This window comes from Neolamprologus multifasciatus, chromosome 8, assembly GCF_963576455.1.
Source record: "Neolamprologus multifasciatus chromosome 8, fNeoMul1.2, whole genome shotgun sequence".
NCBI classification, from domain to species: Eukaryota; Metazoa; Chordata; class Actinopteri; order Cichliformes; family Cichlidae; genus Neolamprologus; species Neolamprologus multifasciatus.
In genome coordinates, this window is record NC_140446.1 from 2,959,342 (window position 1) to 2,974,960 (window position 15,619).

General features: G+C 43.4%; 1 protein-coding gene across 1 annotated transcript in view; it reads right to left on the reverse strand.

Annotated features, from left to right (window-relative positions):
• rnf213b (ring finger protein 213b) overlaps positions 1-15,619 on the reverse strand; it is a 40,732-nt gene that overhangs the window by 12,459 nt on the left and 12,654 nt on the right. Inside the window, exons 20-44 of the mRNA XM_085170457.1 lie at positions 15,357-15,574; positions 15,117-15,260; positions 14,865-15,017; positions 13,235-14,501; positions 12,963-13,147; positions 12,709-12,861; positions 8,392-12,180; positions 8,173-8,309; positions 7,027-7,125; positions 6,814-6,926; positions 6,592-6,705; positions 5,934-5,992; positions 5,682-5,838; positions 5,375-5,510; positions 4,757-4,945; positions 4,275-4,408; positions 4,007-4,182; positions 2,557-2,760; positions 2,285-2,472; positions 2,077-2,197; positions 1,430-1,530; positions 1,120-1,296; positions 558-703; positions 367-466; positions 100-211 (exon numbers count right to left, since the gene is read on the reverse strand). Of these exons, the coding sequence (XP_085026583.1) occupies positions 100-211; positions 367-466; positions 558-703; positions 1,120-1,296; positions 1,430-1,530; positions 2,077-2,197; positions 2,285-2,472; positions 2,557-2,760; positions 4,007-4,182; positions 4,275-4,408; positions 4,757-4,945; positions 5,375-5,510; positions 5,682-5,838; positions 5,934-5,992; positions 6,592-6,705; positions 6,814-6,926; positions 7,027-7,125; positions 8,173-8,309; positions 8,392-12,180; positions 12,709-12,861; positions 12,963-13,147; positions 13,235-14,501; positions 14,865-15,017; positions 15,117-15,260; positions 15,357-15,574 (8,372 nt within the window). The remainder of the gene's footprint in view (positions 1-99; positions 212-366; positions 467-557; positions 704-1,119; positions 1,297-1,429; positions 1,531-2,076; positions 2,198-2,284; positions 2,473-2,556; positions 2,761-4,006; positions 4,183-4,274; positions 4,409-4,756; positions 4,946-5,374; positions 5,511-5,681; positions 5,839-5,933; positions 5,993-6,591; positions 6,706-6,813; positions 6,927-7,026; positions 7,126-8,172; positions 8,310-8,391; positions 12,181-12,708; positions 12,862-12,962; positions 13,148-13,234; positions 14,502-14,864; positions 15,018-15,116; positions 15,261-15,356; positions 15,575-15,619) is intronic.

Here is a 15,619-nt window from a genome sequence, read left to right on the forward strand (position 1 = left end):
TGTTAAATTACATGAACTTAATATACAAACATAAACAACCCAGGTGAAAATTGTAATGCAAAGAGCACTAAAGGGGAAGGAGAGTCTGTCTGTTTTCACCTGGAAGCAGTTGACGAACAGCAGGTAGAGTTCAGTGCGGTCTTCTATATCTAGAAGATTTTCCTCCAGGTTCTTCAGGTAGGTGTGAATGTGAGACTTCACCTGGGCAAAGCTAACACATATACTCAATGAGCCAGGAAAAGATTCTTCCCAGATCTCCACATACAGGATGTTCAATGAAACCTCTTTGAGCCTTGGTTTTTCTTTCACACTCTAGTTTTCCTGCCATGTTTCTACAGCGTCAGCTCTAATTGACCCCGACCTCACCTGTACTGCAGCAGCAGCTTCGGCAGCACAGATCGGACCACCGGACTGTTATCCACACACTCTAGGAAGGGAGTGAGCTCTCTGGTCTTGTACACGTCTCCTGCAGCACACAAAGGCACAACAGAGAATGCCTCACTGCCACAGCATCATCGGTTATCTGATTAATATCACTGAGTAATTTGCTCACTGACCGGTAGCGAACACAAGTAAAGAGAAGAGCAGCTCCACGACCCCTTCTTCTGGGCTCTGACCCTCCGACAGGCAGAACCTGGACACCACCTCCAGGAAGAAGGCGTTACAGCAGCGTCTGATGGCCGCCTGCTGTTCTAGTGATTTCCTGAGCCACACAAATTCATACAGTTAGCCATTAATCAGAAGAAAGCTTTCAGCATCACTGAATTAAGACTGACTATGAGAGTGAACATGAAATTATGGCATCCAGGGTCAAACTACGTCGCTCAAAGAACAGATGTTTAACCGAAGGATTATTTGTTTGTATACCTGGAGTACGTGGTCGTTGTTTAGTTTTCATCTTAGGACATTTGTGGCTGGATTCTGATTGGCTGTGGCCCAGGTGGGGCAAGCACAGCGGTGACAGGTGCTCCCAGTTAGAGAGTTATAAATGTGAAACCTCACTATGACCACCTTAAAATACCCCTCAGTGGTATTTTAAGGTGGTCCATTAAACTATTATTGCACAGACTGATCGGTACATGACCCACTGTAGATTCTACTTTATTTTTCCCCACTCACTTGATGGGGGGAGAAACAGTGGGGTTGAAGTTGGATGGCAGTTCCTTCTTGCATTTAGGGCAGCGCCTGTGGGCCTGAATGCAGCGCTGGAGACACGGCAGACAGATAACATGCTGACACGGCAGGACGGACGGCTCTTTGAACTCAGAGAGGCAAACCGGGCAAGAAATGCCAAACCTGCACAGAAACATGATCAGGTAAGATTTATTATTTAATTATTTAATTTAAGAGTCACACCATCAATGCAACAGAAATACTGCTGTGAGATTAGGCCTAAAATCAAGTGTTGAACTGAAGTCTGGAGCCTGACCTCAGGTCCCTGCTGATGCACTCCTCGTGGAAAGAATTGAGGATGCGGATCAGCTGCTTCAGTGTGTCCACGCTTTTTACATCAGGAGACTCTTGCATCAGCTGTTAGAAGATCAGAAGTGGAAACATGGTTTTTTTTGAGTCATCAACAGTTAGTTTTTTGTTTCTTCCTATCCAGCACCCTCCTCTCTCACATCAACCCTCTGCATGTCCTCCATCACCACATTCATAAATCTCCGTCTAAAGCTCCATCTTCAACAATCTTTGTCAAATATATCCACTATCCCTCCTCTGCACATGTCCACAACACCTCAGCCTTGCCTCTCTACCTTTGTCGACCCGCTGATGTACTCCCGCCTAAGCTCAGCAACATCTGCCATATGTATGTATTAAATAATTAGTTGCAGTTTTGTCAGAGCGAGACATTTTTCCTGCATCAGGTGTTAAATTCCAGGTCACGTTCAACCTCTGCATTTCTCTGATCTTTTACTTTCTGTTACAGCTTTTAAACTGTTTAAAAGAAACTATTAAATCAATAAAGCCATTAAGTCTCATGATCTGTTCCTTCACACAGCAAAGGTCAAAATGAGAGAAGTGTTCATGCTGTTATCTGCTCACACAGAAGGCGCAGAAACCATTTTTACATACGTTCAGGTGAAGGTTGCAGTGTTTGAGAGCCAAATCTTTCAATCTTGAGTCGTCCTGTTTAACTTTATAGGTGACATGCTGGATGAAAGATGCAACGACCAGCATCCCATGCCACAGTGACCTGAAAAGGCAGATGAGAATAAAAATGGACCCAAGAAACACTGAAATGTTTTCTTTTCCTTCTCTAGATCTTGTCCCCTTGACTCACCTGATAGAGTCCAGGTGTTGTAGACTGGCAGGGCCACACAGGGCGCTGTATTTCTGACCGAATGCTCTATCCAAACACGGCTGCAGCAACTCCACCCTGCGCATAAAGGACTCACACTCGTCCAGGGAAGTCACAGTCAGACGTTTGGTCTCCTCGACACAGATACCCAGAGCTACGATGTCCTCCACCTGCCAGAAATAAAATACTTAAGAACACAGAACAGATAAGTGTGACAAGAATGTTTCAAATGTAGCCAAAAAGATGATCCTCACCATTTCTTCCAGCTCCCAGTTTGGCCCCTGCTGAGCGACATGATTGGCTAGCTGGGGCTGCAGCAGAAATATGTGGCAGAGGGTGTCCAGTCTGGGTGCAAAATGCTTTGAAGCTGCCATTATCCAAGCAGGAGAGACGTCAGCTTTGGTGCCTGTGGACGTCTGAAGCTCACACACGCAGCCCAGCATGGCCTCGGTGAACACCTGCATGTGACACGTATGATTAGCGCCACTGTGAAAGCATCAGAGCGGGCTCCTTTCTCATTGCTGCTGAAACAAAACAAAAGCTGTTGCAGGCCCTCTTTCTCTTCCTCAAAATTAATTTAAAGTTCATGGTTGTTTTCATGACTTTTTTAAACTATGATCTTCACATTCACCACCTTACATACAGTATATTGCTTGTTTAACCCTTTAAGACCTACCATAGAACCAAGTCCGCCAGAGCTTATATTATATTTTTACATGCTGTGGAGCCATTTTTGGGAGCATTTCAAGTTGCTATACATCAATACAACCATTACAGCCTAAATTTTAATAATATGTCTGCATTAAGTGCATAGTAATTACATAAATTGCAAAAAAGTGCCATAAACTACAAAAAAATTTAAAATCGTTTTTGTTTTTTAACATATTTTTCTAGTTAGAGAAATTTAAGAGGCTTATCCCTCAAAACTGTAAATACAAAAAAGTTGCACAAAATAGTTTCCCACCACAGGAAATTTATTTTGAGTGTCTTCATAGTTTTATTTTTGAAATACACCAATTTTTATACACTGCAGGAAAAACGAAAATAAATGTTATAATGCAAATTTGCAAAAAAGCAGCATATGCATCAAAATAAACTATTTCCAGCAGTGCAATATGAGTCCTAAGCATCCCAGAAACCACACAGAAAGTCATAAAGTCAAACATAACTTTTAAAAACACCAGTATAGGCTCATGAGGCCTTGATGGTAAAAAATTTCATTTCTGCAAAATGACGTCACATCCGGTTTCGGGCAGGTCATGGCGGACATGCGATAGTTTGTGCTGATGGACGTAGGAAGTGTTACAAACAGCTGATCGGATCAGCAAAGCGTGTTTCTGGAATATTATGTTTTTGTTGCTGCAAGTGCTTTTTATGCAGTTTTTGCAAAGTTATATGTGGAAGGAAACTGTGACCGAGGACAAGCTGATGGCATAAGATGTAAGTACAACTCCTCCGGTTTCATATGCAAAAAAAATTATTGCGCTAGCTCACGTGGTTGCAGAGCTACCGGGATTTAAAAATAGTTACGCAAAACAGAGCGTGCTGCTCCGACCGGCTTTAAAGGGTTAATGGCAAGAAGCTCTTATTGTGATAAAAACATGATTGGCAAAAATGACTTTTGATTTTGCAAAAACGTAAATAACTCCAAGACTATTTTACCCAAAACATGTTTTACTGAAATATGACTGATAATATTTGTACCTTAAGCTCCTCCTTTGACTTGATCTTCAAAGAAAGCAGCAGGAAGTCATGCAGATAGCGGCGGGCGTAATCCAAACGGTCCCCATCTGAGAGTTTCTGGAGGTGACTGCCGAGCCTGCTGCTGTTGAAGGTGCTCACAAACTGGAGAATCCTCTCTGCACCACCCTCTTTTGTTACTGAAGAGCGACAGACAGACAGACAGATGTCCATTTCAACGCGCTCTACCTCTACCTCATTTGTTTGATTGGTTTTTGAGTTTGTCATTAACCTGGCATAAATTCAGATTCTTCCCACAGAGTCTCGAGGTGCAGGCTGACCAGCCAGCTGAACGGGGCCGAGCAGGGCTGCTCTACACCATCCAGCATGAAGGGGTGCTGCACAAGCACCTCCTGATCAGACTCACTGGAAAATATTATAATTAGAGACAAAAATTGCTTTATGTTCACAAAATGCAGTTTTTATTACAGAGATGAACCAAACAGATGAACCACTCTGAGGTGACACGATTAAACGTGAATATCTCTGTGATGTATTAGACAATAAGAAAATAGTTGGTTTTAATAAAATGAATGTGTTAGATGTAAGAGAACCGGACAGGTGTAAGGACTTTAGGAAGTTAGACCGGCTCCAGATTTCTCAGAAAGTGCAAAGCTTTCACAGTGGAGCATGTGGTGTAACACCAAAAGATGAACAGCAACTGTTAGAGAGGTGGTGGTAATGTTCACTCACAGAAGAGGTAATGCAAAGTACCTTTGTTTTTGGAGAGGTGTTAGGTGTAAAACCTGCGAGTCTCCCAGGATGTCCAACCACAGCTGTATCAGGCCCCGACTGGTCCTGTCATCAGAGAGCAGATCCAGATTCGCATACCGGTCCATAACTTCCAACATGCTGGCCAGGATCGGTGTCACGGCGGACTGAAGACAGCGCCACAGGGTGTGTCTTAAATCCAAAGATATGACGAGTTTATTTTATATGTATTCCTTAAAATGTCTCAGAGAACTGCACTGACAATAGAAATGAGCACAAAATAACGTAAAATGTGTTGTTTTGTCATTTTTACTTGAACATTTTCTGAAACAGTTGTTTATCAAAACAAGTATTTTTTTGTTTATACATAAAACAGAAAATCATAGCATATGAGTGCCTAATTTGTACAAGTGCATGAACAAATAATAAAAATGTCCAATTCTATCTGGAGCACCTCAACTCCAAAAACTGATCAATTTATAAATATCTGTTTTTACTGGATTTACTGCAATTATGGATTCATACTGCATAGACAGGGATAAAGTCAAATACTTTGACTGAGTTAATGATGCCTCACAGGATCTTGTGAGGTTTGTTATCACATCTGCAGGAGACTTTTACCTCAGAGTCCCTCCCTCTTGCAGAGCGTGGCGTTTCTTGGCCTCTGAGCACACCCACTCTTTAGGAGCGCGCATCGTTTCTTCTCTTTGTGCCAACGCCTCAACCAGTCTGCTCAACAACAACCTCTGAAAGTGAGCTTTAAACAGAGAGCAGTTTGATTAGAAAGAAATGAAGAATCTAAGATTAGTCGAGTCATATAAGTCATCAAAGCATTTCAAAATGCTGCATATTTAGAGCATCTTTTGTTGTCAGGCATTGAAAGCGTACGTCAGCAATATATAAATAGAGATCAGCATTGGATATTTACCTCCTGTGTGGTTTTCACCAGCTCCTAGAAGGTTCAGAAGGACGTGCATCCTCGCCATACTTCTTGGAGCCACGCCGTCGGGGTCCCTCAGCAAACCCACTGCTTTCTGGATGCAGGACCTCACTAAAGACAATCTGTCAAGCTGAGCTCTGTCGCTCTGTAAGCAAAGAGAATTATATTATTTTTTCAAGTGTAAACATTTAAACATAATAAAACATGGTTTCATTATCATCTCATTTCACATTAACTCACATGTCTGTCTTCTTTAGAGGCCTCTCCTCCCCTCAAGGTTTCTATATCATCGTGGTTTGCTAATGAAGATTAAAAATACTGTTTATGTAACAAGAAAATGAGGCTTAAATTGCCTTTTGAAGGCAAAACTAACCAAAACTATATATTTATTAAAAATCTAGTTAAGAGCTTAAATTTACTTTTTAGATTAAATAAATAAATAACAGTATATTAAAACCAAACACCTGTGACGGCACTCAGACTTCTTAAAGCTGGCCGGTGAGATGTTAGTAACTATAAGTAATTCACCCACTTTCTCCTGTTGCATTTAACATCAAACATCAAACGTCTCAGTAACAGTTTGATAAATCACAGAAAAATTGCAGAAACTTAAATGAATGAAACTGTAAAAAATAAAAGGTACTGTTGTTAAGAGAGCTAGCCTAGCTAGCTAATTAGGTTAAATGAGCAAGAAATATAAACAATAGCATCTTTCATCCTTTGTTATTTTGTGGGTACTTTGGGTTAAAACATATGTAGAGTATGTAATGATGATTAATAAGCTCCAGGTAGCGTGAAAACAGGTTTTTATTTCCTTGACGTACTCTCTGTCATTACAGAGCAGAGATCTAAAACCATCTGTTTGGATACAGTATAATACTTCCTGCACAGTGTTTACCTGTGAGGGCAGGTTTGAGCAGGCTGCTAATCAGAGTTCCACAGAAAGCCGACAGGTTCAGGCTCATGTCCTCCGAATCTCTCAGGTCGTCAATATGCACCGAGTGCCAAACTCCTTTGATTGATAAAACATTATGTTATTATTGTAATACATCAAGCATATTGGTGCAATCATGAAAATAATTGTGGTGGAACAATAACTGTTGTCCCACTCGGTCCTCACCTCCTTGGAAACCAATGTACTGGGAATGACTTGGGATCCTTGAAACCTTCACAATGAAAATCACCCAACAAGTTTGATCCTCCAGTGACATCAGAGAATTCATGGTGCAGTATCTGTTGGCAGACAAATACAACGCAAATGCCTTCAATGTCCCGTTTCTCACCGACCCTGCTTTAAATCAGATCTGTTCACGAGTTTGAGGTCGAGACCTACTTTGCTGATGCAATGAGCTCGCTGCTGCAGCGGGATTCCTCGAGGTCCATTTGGATTAGCAGAATATGAAGAGAGTGGCCAGCGTTTTGAAGGAAACCCCTAATACAGACAGATGAGCAGGAGCAAGATTAATCCGCATCAGCGTCTCTGATACCGCTGCAAAGAAAATGCTCCTCTGAACTAAACCGGTAAGCACCTGCAAAGCCAAACTTGCTCATTTCTGCATCACTGTCTGTGTTTAGACACTGCAACATTGAAACTCTGCCATCATCAACTAAAACTTGAAATTACACTGTTTATATTTTCAATTACAATAATAACTTGGGTTTCACTTTAGCTCTGTGAGAGACTGGCTACCTGTCCAGGTCCAGCACCCCGCCTCTCGCCCTATGGCAGCCTGGATTTAATCAATATCTGACATTTTTAATGTTTTACACATGTAGACTTTACTTTGGCAGGCTGATCAGATATTTTAACAACAACTGCACATCCATTTACAATAACAATACCATCTGTGATTGCTGCACAATCCTCCTCGATCTTAAAAAAAAAAAAAACGAGGAGCACTGCTAGTAGAGCTTATTAAGGGGAATTACAGCAAGAAGAAAACTCGAAAGGTTTCGACTAAAATCTTTGGAGCAGCTCATCAGCTCGCATTAGCTCTCCAGAGAAGAACAATGATGTCAACAAGCACCACAACAGTTATCTGGGCAGCAAGTCAGCCAGTAGAAAGATATAGAATTTACAAGGGATAAGCTGGTTAGCAGCAACATCCTTTGAGTGTCTAATTTCTCTACCAGCTGGCTCGTTAGCCAGGCACTGTTGTGGTGTTTGCTGATATCATTAAGGTGTTTCCCCAGAGAGGATATCCCAGAAACAAACTCCTGGACTGTAGTCCTTGTTCTGGACTCGAGACAAGCTTAAGGACAGTTCCAATCAGACCCTGCGGCAGATGGAGAATTGGTGCATATGTTACAATTCCAATACTGCAGAGTAGCACAGGGAATACCAACTGTGGTCCAAAATGATTGAAGCTCAGTGGCAGGTCGAGACTCATTGGAGAGCAGCTTTATTTTGCACAAAGATCTCATTGAAAAACAACTCGTTAAAACGCTGTAAACCCTGCTTTATTTGAAAAATCATTACCGTATTTTATTGCAGAAAGAGACTTCAGTGTCGAACTGGTGGAGAGACAGTAGCAGGATCCTGTCTGTGTGCAGTCCTAGAGCGTGGGCTACAACCTTGACATCTGATTTGGTTAACAAGCTGGAGAATGTAGTAACCTATGCAGAACAAAGCACACAGTGCAGTAAACAGACTGTAAGGAATATGAAGAACAAACTAGAGGTTTGTTTTGCGCCTTACCTCCAGAAACTTGCTGGAGTCCTGATACACCTTCAAGCAATCTTCCAGAAAATCCCGAAGTGAGTGGTGATGCTGTTGCTGGAAGTACAATCTCTGGAGTTTGTCTATTTCTTGCTTTGCTAAATCTGAATACTTGAGCCTCACCACGGCATCAGGAGTGGCACAGTTTAACAAGAGACCTTTGGCTAAATCCAAGACTTCATCCTCCTCATTTTGTCTTGCAGATTCAAAATCACTTTCTGCGTCCATCATCGCTTCACTTTCTGGCATCACTTTGTTTTCATTACATACCTCAATGGATTCATCATCATTCTTTTCACATGTCTCAGTTACTTGATCTGTTTCCATTGCATCACCCACCTGATCATCTTCCAGCTGAATTACATCTTTCTGCGTGCTTGTCTCAAGTGTTTTGTTTCGTTCTCCCTGTTGCTGCGGTCCTTCTTGAGTGCCTTGTGCTTCTTGAGTGTCTTCCACTCTTAGTGCTCTCTTTTCCAGGGCTTGCAACAGAGCGCTGGCACAGGCATCACCATGGAAGCCAATAAAAATGTCAGATTGTTTGAAATCTGACGCCTCGCCGGAGAACTCCTTCACCCACTCTCTCAGTTTGTCAAGAACTGTGTGCTGCCACGGCTCTAGATCGGTGCTCCTATCCACTCTGTGTTTTTCCAGCCTGTTGATAAGGGGCACTGGAAAGTGCTCATACACCTTCTTCTGGTCCTCCACTACCACCAGTCTGAAGTTTGTATGAACACGACATTTGACCCTATGGGAGCCAAGACCCAGATCAACGTACTGCTGCTTACTGAGGTAAACATAGTACTGGTTCAAGGCATCGTAGAGGCTTTCATAGAGATTCTGCATGTTGAGGAGGATGACAGTACGTCCAGTCTCCATGCATGTTTTCACTCGGTTCACATTACGGCAGATTTGGGCATATTCCTGGTCCTTTGGGAATCCTGAACCAAAAATGATTTCTGGCTGTGGATAGTCTCCTTTGGCAAACACTTGTTGCTGAAGGATATGGAGAGCTGCATTGTTGATGGTCAGTAAAAGGAGGTACCGGCTCTCCTCAGTGGTGCCATGATCAAGATTCTTTTTCACCATTTGCAGGGTGCTTGGTCTTGGAATTTCTTTAAGGTCTTGGAGAATCTCTTGGAAAAATATGACAGGGTCAAAACCTTCTGGCTGTCCACTGAAGTTACGTAAGATGGCCTCTACCATCTGCTCACCATCCGGCTCATGCTGTGTAGTTTTGACTGCAGCAAAGAGCATTTTGACAAGGCTGTAATAATCCCTCAGGCCAAAGAACTGATTCTTGGAGGTCTCCTTACAGATGCTCAGAAAGGCCTTTGCCAAAGCTGGGAAGAGGTGTTTGATTTTCAGGAGAATTGGGTTGGAGGATGAACAAATGCCTTTGGCAGTTTCAACAAGTTCATCCTCACTTGGATCCCATCTGGAAACAAATATCCCTCTGTTCATCTTGGCTGGATCCAGAGCCCAGTTGGAGATGCCAACAAAGCCGACCTTCATGTGTGGATCTGGCTTGTCATTGTCGATGCAACCATCCTCCAAGAGAGGATGAAGGGTTTTCAATGGCATCTGAGGAGAATCTTCTGCTAGTCCTATCTCATCAAGCACTACCACTGACACATACTCGTCCATGTTTTTATCCTTCTGGAAGCGAGCACAGTTCCTGAATGTTCCTATGATGCCCTCTGGACTTGAGTGAGGGCTGCACTGGAAGGAGACCATATGAACTTGCTTGAGATTCTTGAATAGCTCGCAGTGGGAATTCTGTCCCTGCATGGCATCAGCAACCACAGTTTTTGCAAGTGACTTGGAGCTGCCTGGCTTGCCAACCAGAAAGAGTGGGATCCTGAGCTCAACACAAACCACCATGAGAAACACATTCTCTTTAAGTGCAACATTTTTGGCTATAGTCTCCCTGGTTTGTATGTTCTGAAGGAAGAAGTCTTGACAGGAAGAAATCTCTGTCTGCAGTGCATCTGAAGAGCGGTAACAATCCGGGAAGTACCCGCAAATGTTATCCAGGTACTTCTCTTTGGTCACCAGAGATGGGTAGTAGCAGACTCCAACTGCAAGAATCAGGCACTTTAGTGTTTTATCATCCTCACTGAGACGGGCGCAGTTGCTGAGAAGGACATTGCTGTGCTGGTAAAACCAAATTAGCACTTTCATGGACCTCTCCACATCTCTGAGACTCACAAAGCTGCACTCGTTTTTACGACTTCTCATGTATTTCTGGGAGGCTGCTAACACATTTGAAATGATGCTCTTGCATGATAGTGGCAAATGATGGTCAGCAACTTTCTTCTGGACAATCTGTTGGATATAGGAAAGCTCAGTTGAATCACTCAGCTGACCAAAATCCCACACCAAAGAAGCCATGCTAGGAGGCAGAGGGTGAACTCTGTAGACCAGCTGCCTTAGAGGGACTTTGCCAAGGCGGTCTTCTGTTTCATCAGCCTTCACTCGGTATCCCAATCCAGCACGTTCCAAGCGTTTCACCATTTCACGTGAGTGCTTCCTGTAAGGATTGCAGGCAGCTATTACTTTTAAACCACTGTCAGCTTTCAAAGGTTGTCCTCTCACTGTTCGGTCACACAGGATTTCCTTGATGGCAAAAATGGCCTCTGTGGTGTTGGCTTCATCAAAGAATAAAATGGTGTCTAGATTGTGCTTCACACGGTTCTGGTGAGCAAGTGCCTCGGCCTCCTTCACCTTCCTGTAGATCATTTCTGCAGTGGTTCCACCATGCACCTTAACAAGTACCATGTTCTCGACTGATCTTCCCTCCCTTTGTAGAGTACAAAGGAAACGAACCAATCTGGTTTTTCCACAGCCAGTCTCACCCATGATGACCACAGGAATTTCACATCGGAATCTCATATGTATGGCCAACATCTTCATCACATTGTCAGCAGTGAGCTCATAGGTAGGGTCTGGATCAAATCGCTTGTCTGCAATTCCTTTCTTTGCTCCAACAACGCAAGAAATCCTTTTGATTTTGTCTGCCCGGGGTAACTGATCAAAGTCCTCAGTGAGAGATATCCTCTGCCGCTGCAAACCTTGAAAAAGCTCTTGTGACATCACATCGGGTATGAGGACTGCATTGCTGCGAGGATCAACTGCATTGAGTGTGTTTTGCCAACATCTTTGTACGTTAAAGCCAAGGAAAGACATTGACATGTGGTCCGCATTGAAGAAAATGTATGGATGAGACTCATTTTCCCAGCGCTTACGAATTGTCAGACGGGCCAGAAGTTCCTCTTCCTGACTGTTCTCCATGAGTGGCATGGGACTTTCATCGGACATGTCCAGAGATGGTGAGGCAAAATCTCTTGCCATTAGAATCATGAACTTTACGATGAACCCTTTGAAACCAGGAAGCTGGTCAGCAAGAAATTCTCGATCGCAGAAAACTGAGTTCTCACAGTCTTTCAGCTGCACATTGAGGAACCAGGAGAAGTTCTTCAGCTCACCCCAGGATGGATCTTGCATCCCACAGTAGGACAGGAAGAGATTGAGACAGTCACTGGGATCCCCCATTCTGGAACCCTCCTGGTAGTTAAAATGATCCAGATCCTGTTTCGCCTTGTAACGCCTTAAGTACTGATAGGGTCTTTGAATTCCCTCACTGCAAAACTCCTGACCATCCATCAGTGGATGGTCTCTTAATGACCTTCGATTGGCCAATAACTGCATCACCTCTCTTGGAGGCCTACAACGAATGGTGGGCAAAACATCAAGAAGTCCAAGCTTCGTCTGCATGAAAAAATCAAACATTAAAGAAAAAATTAAATCAACAGGAGATTCACAAAATGTTCACAAATTGGCAAAAGATTTATTTGAACCTTTTAAAAGTTTACAGATATAATAAGCTTGCAGATTTAGGGCACTGAATTAAAATATACTGGACTCAAAGACAATGTTGGATTAGTTACTCAAAAAATGTATTGCACATTACTTGTTACTTTAATTATAAAGCAATATAATACTTAATTACTTGGTAGGGAAAGTAATTTGTTACACTACCACATTACTGTTGCGACTCCTCCGGTTGCAAAGCATCCAGCTATATAAAAGTCTAAACAACCCTCTTAAAGGCAATATCAATATCATTTACACATGATGGTTTTGTTTGAGTTGTTTACCATCTAAAATATTTTAGCATTCAAAGTTAAATCCATTTATAAAAACAAATCTAGTTAAAAAGATGAGTTTTTCTTAAAGACACATGAAATGTGACGAGTTCTGAAGTTCTATTCAATGAGGGTCTAAAAAGCTCATTACCTCTTGTTGTTGATTTGGGGGGAACGCATATGTTTTCAGGACCTCAACTGTGATTAAGTGAGCCACATTTCTTCTCCACAGCATGCCATGGCTGTCGTTCAAACAACCCAGAACTAACAGGTGGAACAAGAGCTCCTCCAAACCTGAACGAACCTGAGAGGTGTCCAAAGTGAAAAAACAAGACAGACCGTCAAAGTCAAGCACAAGCAGCAGCAGAACAAATGGCCTGCAGCTGTAAATGCTTGCATACTTACTCCAGCAGTGTCAATGTGCAGAATGACGGGATCCTGCTCTCTCAAAGGCTCCAGTTTCTCTGACAGACTCCTAATCAGTGAGTCTATGTCAACGCTTGGCTCAATCAGCTTGAGGCTGATATGTTTTGCTCTGGGAGATATCTGCTGGAACTTCTCAAACAAACGATCAATGTAAAGTGATTTCCCTAAGAAAAGAAAAGATGCCAACATTTAAATATTGTAACTGAACTGCATTTTAAACGGATTTTAATGCAAGGAGGGGTCGTCCTTACCGACTGCAGGGCGCTCAGATGACACGATCCAGACTGAGAGCTTGTCTGGAGAAACCAGTGTGACGGGGTTTTGCTGAAGCGTGTTTTCTGTGAAGTGGTGATGTAGATATTTCCTGGCATTCTCCGCTGTTATACCCACACCAGCCTGCACTTTATCATTGCTGAAGAAAGAGGGCACGTATCTGTGCTGGTGCACAACCGGACTCACTATGACCAGACGATAATGCGGGCCGGCACTTCTCTCAAGACTGTCGAAGATCTCCCCTAAAGCTACACTGACATCATATCCCAGCAGCCCTGGATTCACCAGAGAGTATATCTTCTGGCAGTTTTGTCTGGAGCCTTGACTCAGAGCACGGCGCAGAAAGATCTCCACCTCCTCTTCTGTGGTTTCCTCTCTGCAGACTAGAACCTCATCAACAGACGGCAGAGGCTGCTCTGGACTCTCCATGTACAAAGAGAGGGTGGTGGTAAAAACCTCTCCAATGGGGCACAGAACGAGATTGGGCTTTCCTTCCTGGAGAACTGACAGAAGGTTTCTGATCGTGTGCTGCTGGTTCATCTCAGAGAGGCATGAGAGGACTTCGGCTAGTGTCAAGATATCCAGCGACTCACTCAGGTAAAGACTCATGTCTTTTTTGAATTGCTGCCAGAGATTCTCAAGACTGTCCTCTTCATCTTCTTCATCATCCGAAGAAAACTCCATCAAGTCGGAAGCCTCTTTCATGTCCACTTCAGCCTGTTGCGCTGGCATCACATCTTTTGAAGGTTCGTAATACATGTCGTCGTCATCAGATGAAACATCTTCTAACTCCTCAGCGTTCCAGCTCATTCTTGCTGCATTACTGTAGGCGTGTCTGACATCATTTGGCGTGCACTTGGGTTTTATGGGAAACAGTAAGTGCCATAACTGCTGAGGAACAGACGCCTGGCGTTGACACACTTTGTGTATCCAGTGGCACAAATAAACCATCTGCTCCGAGGTGTAGTGGTTCAGCAAGCCAAAGCGGGAGCGCATGCTGCTGATGAAGGAACGCCATTCCTTCTGGCACGTATCCATGGACTGCGCGAGGTTTTGCAGCTGCGCTGTCACCTCACCGTAGTATGTCATCTGTTTACCTTTCAGGGACAAGAAGGTGACTCTGATGCATGGCTGCTGCTGTTGTTGGCAGCACTCGACCTCAGCGTGCCAGTCTCTGAAGAGCATGTTCCCAGATGTTTGCATCTGAAGAAGGATGGTGCCCAGTCTCTGAACTCCCTCAAAAACCTACGAGGACATGACAGCAGGGTTTTGCAGTTAATACTATCCTAAACCACAGACACCGGGTCTACAGCTAAAACGTTTAACTCTCTTTAGCTTAGCTTCTAGTGTCAGTGGACAGAACTGCATCTATTGCACAAAAAACTAGTGATGGTGTCAGATATGATGACTTATCGTCATGCTAACCAAGAGTACATTAAAAGGGTCTGCTTTTTTAGGGTCTATGGTGGAGTCAAAGCTTTAATTTGAAGACACAACAGGTACACGAGTCTGACAAATAAGATGAAACACAATAAAGAAGCTGAGAACCTTCCAGTGAGTTTCCTTTGCTAAGAAGAGTCATAATGTAACCGTTTAAAAGCCGCTGACCTCTGTGAACCTGTTGACTTGCTCTCTGCCGTGCTCCCCTTTGGATGACATGAGCATGAGTTTGTTTTGTAGCTCGAGCAGATCCTCCAGCTTGTAGCTCTTCTCCTCTCTGCTGCTTCTCACTGTGACCTTCACCATGTTTTGAAGACATCTCTGCAAAGGAATCGGAAAAAACTGACTAATAAGAATTTGAAAATCACTTCAGTTTGTAAGCCCCGTATTCTGTTTGTCAAAGGAACACTGTGCACTCACCCTCTGTGTGTTTTTATCAGACCATTTTATGTGATAAACTCCATTAGCATTAATAGAGGAAGCCAAGGAGAGGGAGGACTGCTCGACAGAGCCGTGAGTCTCCTTCAGTGCTTTTAGCCAGCTCAGTAAGCGGGTAGACTCGCTCTGAAAAACAAACCAAACACTATTATAGCTGCTTTGCAACATCAGCCAGGATGTAGGCGTAAAAATAAGAGAGAAGATGTAAACACCAGTTTTTACCAGTTTGTCAGGGAGCTTCTCATCTCTACTTTGGGCGTCCCACACCTGCTGAGCACACCTCATGAATTCATTAAAGCCAGCTTGAGGGGAGAGGGAGTAGAGCAGAGGGGCATAGCCCATCACAGCATCATGGAAGCAGGCCACCTGATCGATCTCTGTGTCGTTCTCTCCAGCAGATATGGAAGCCAGATCCACGTAAACCTTCACATCGCTCATGTCTGTTGACAGGAGAACAAAGTGAGGATGGAAGCATCTTCTGCAAG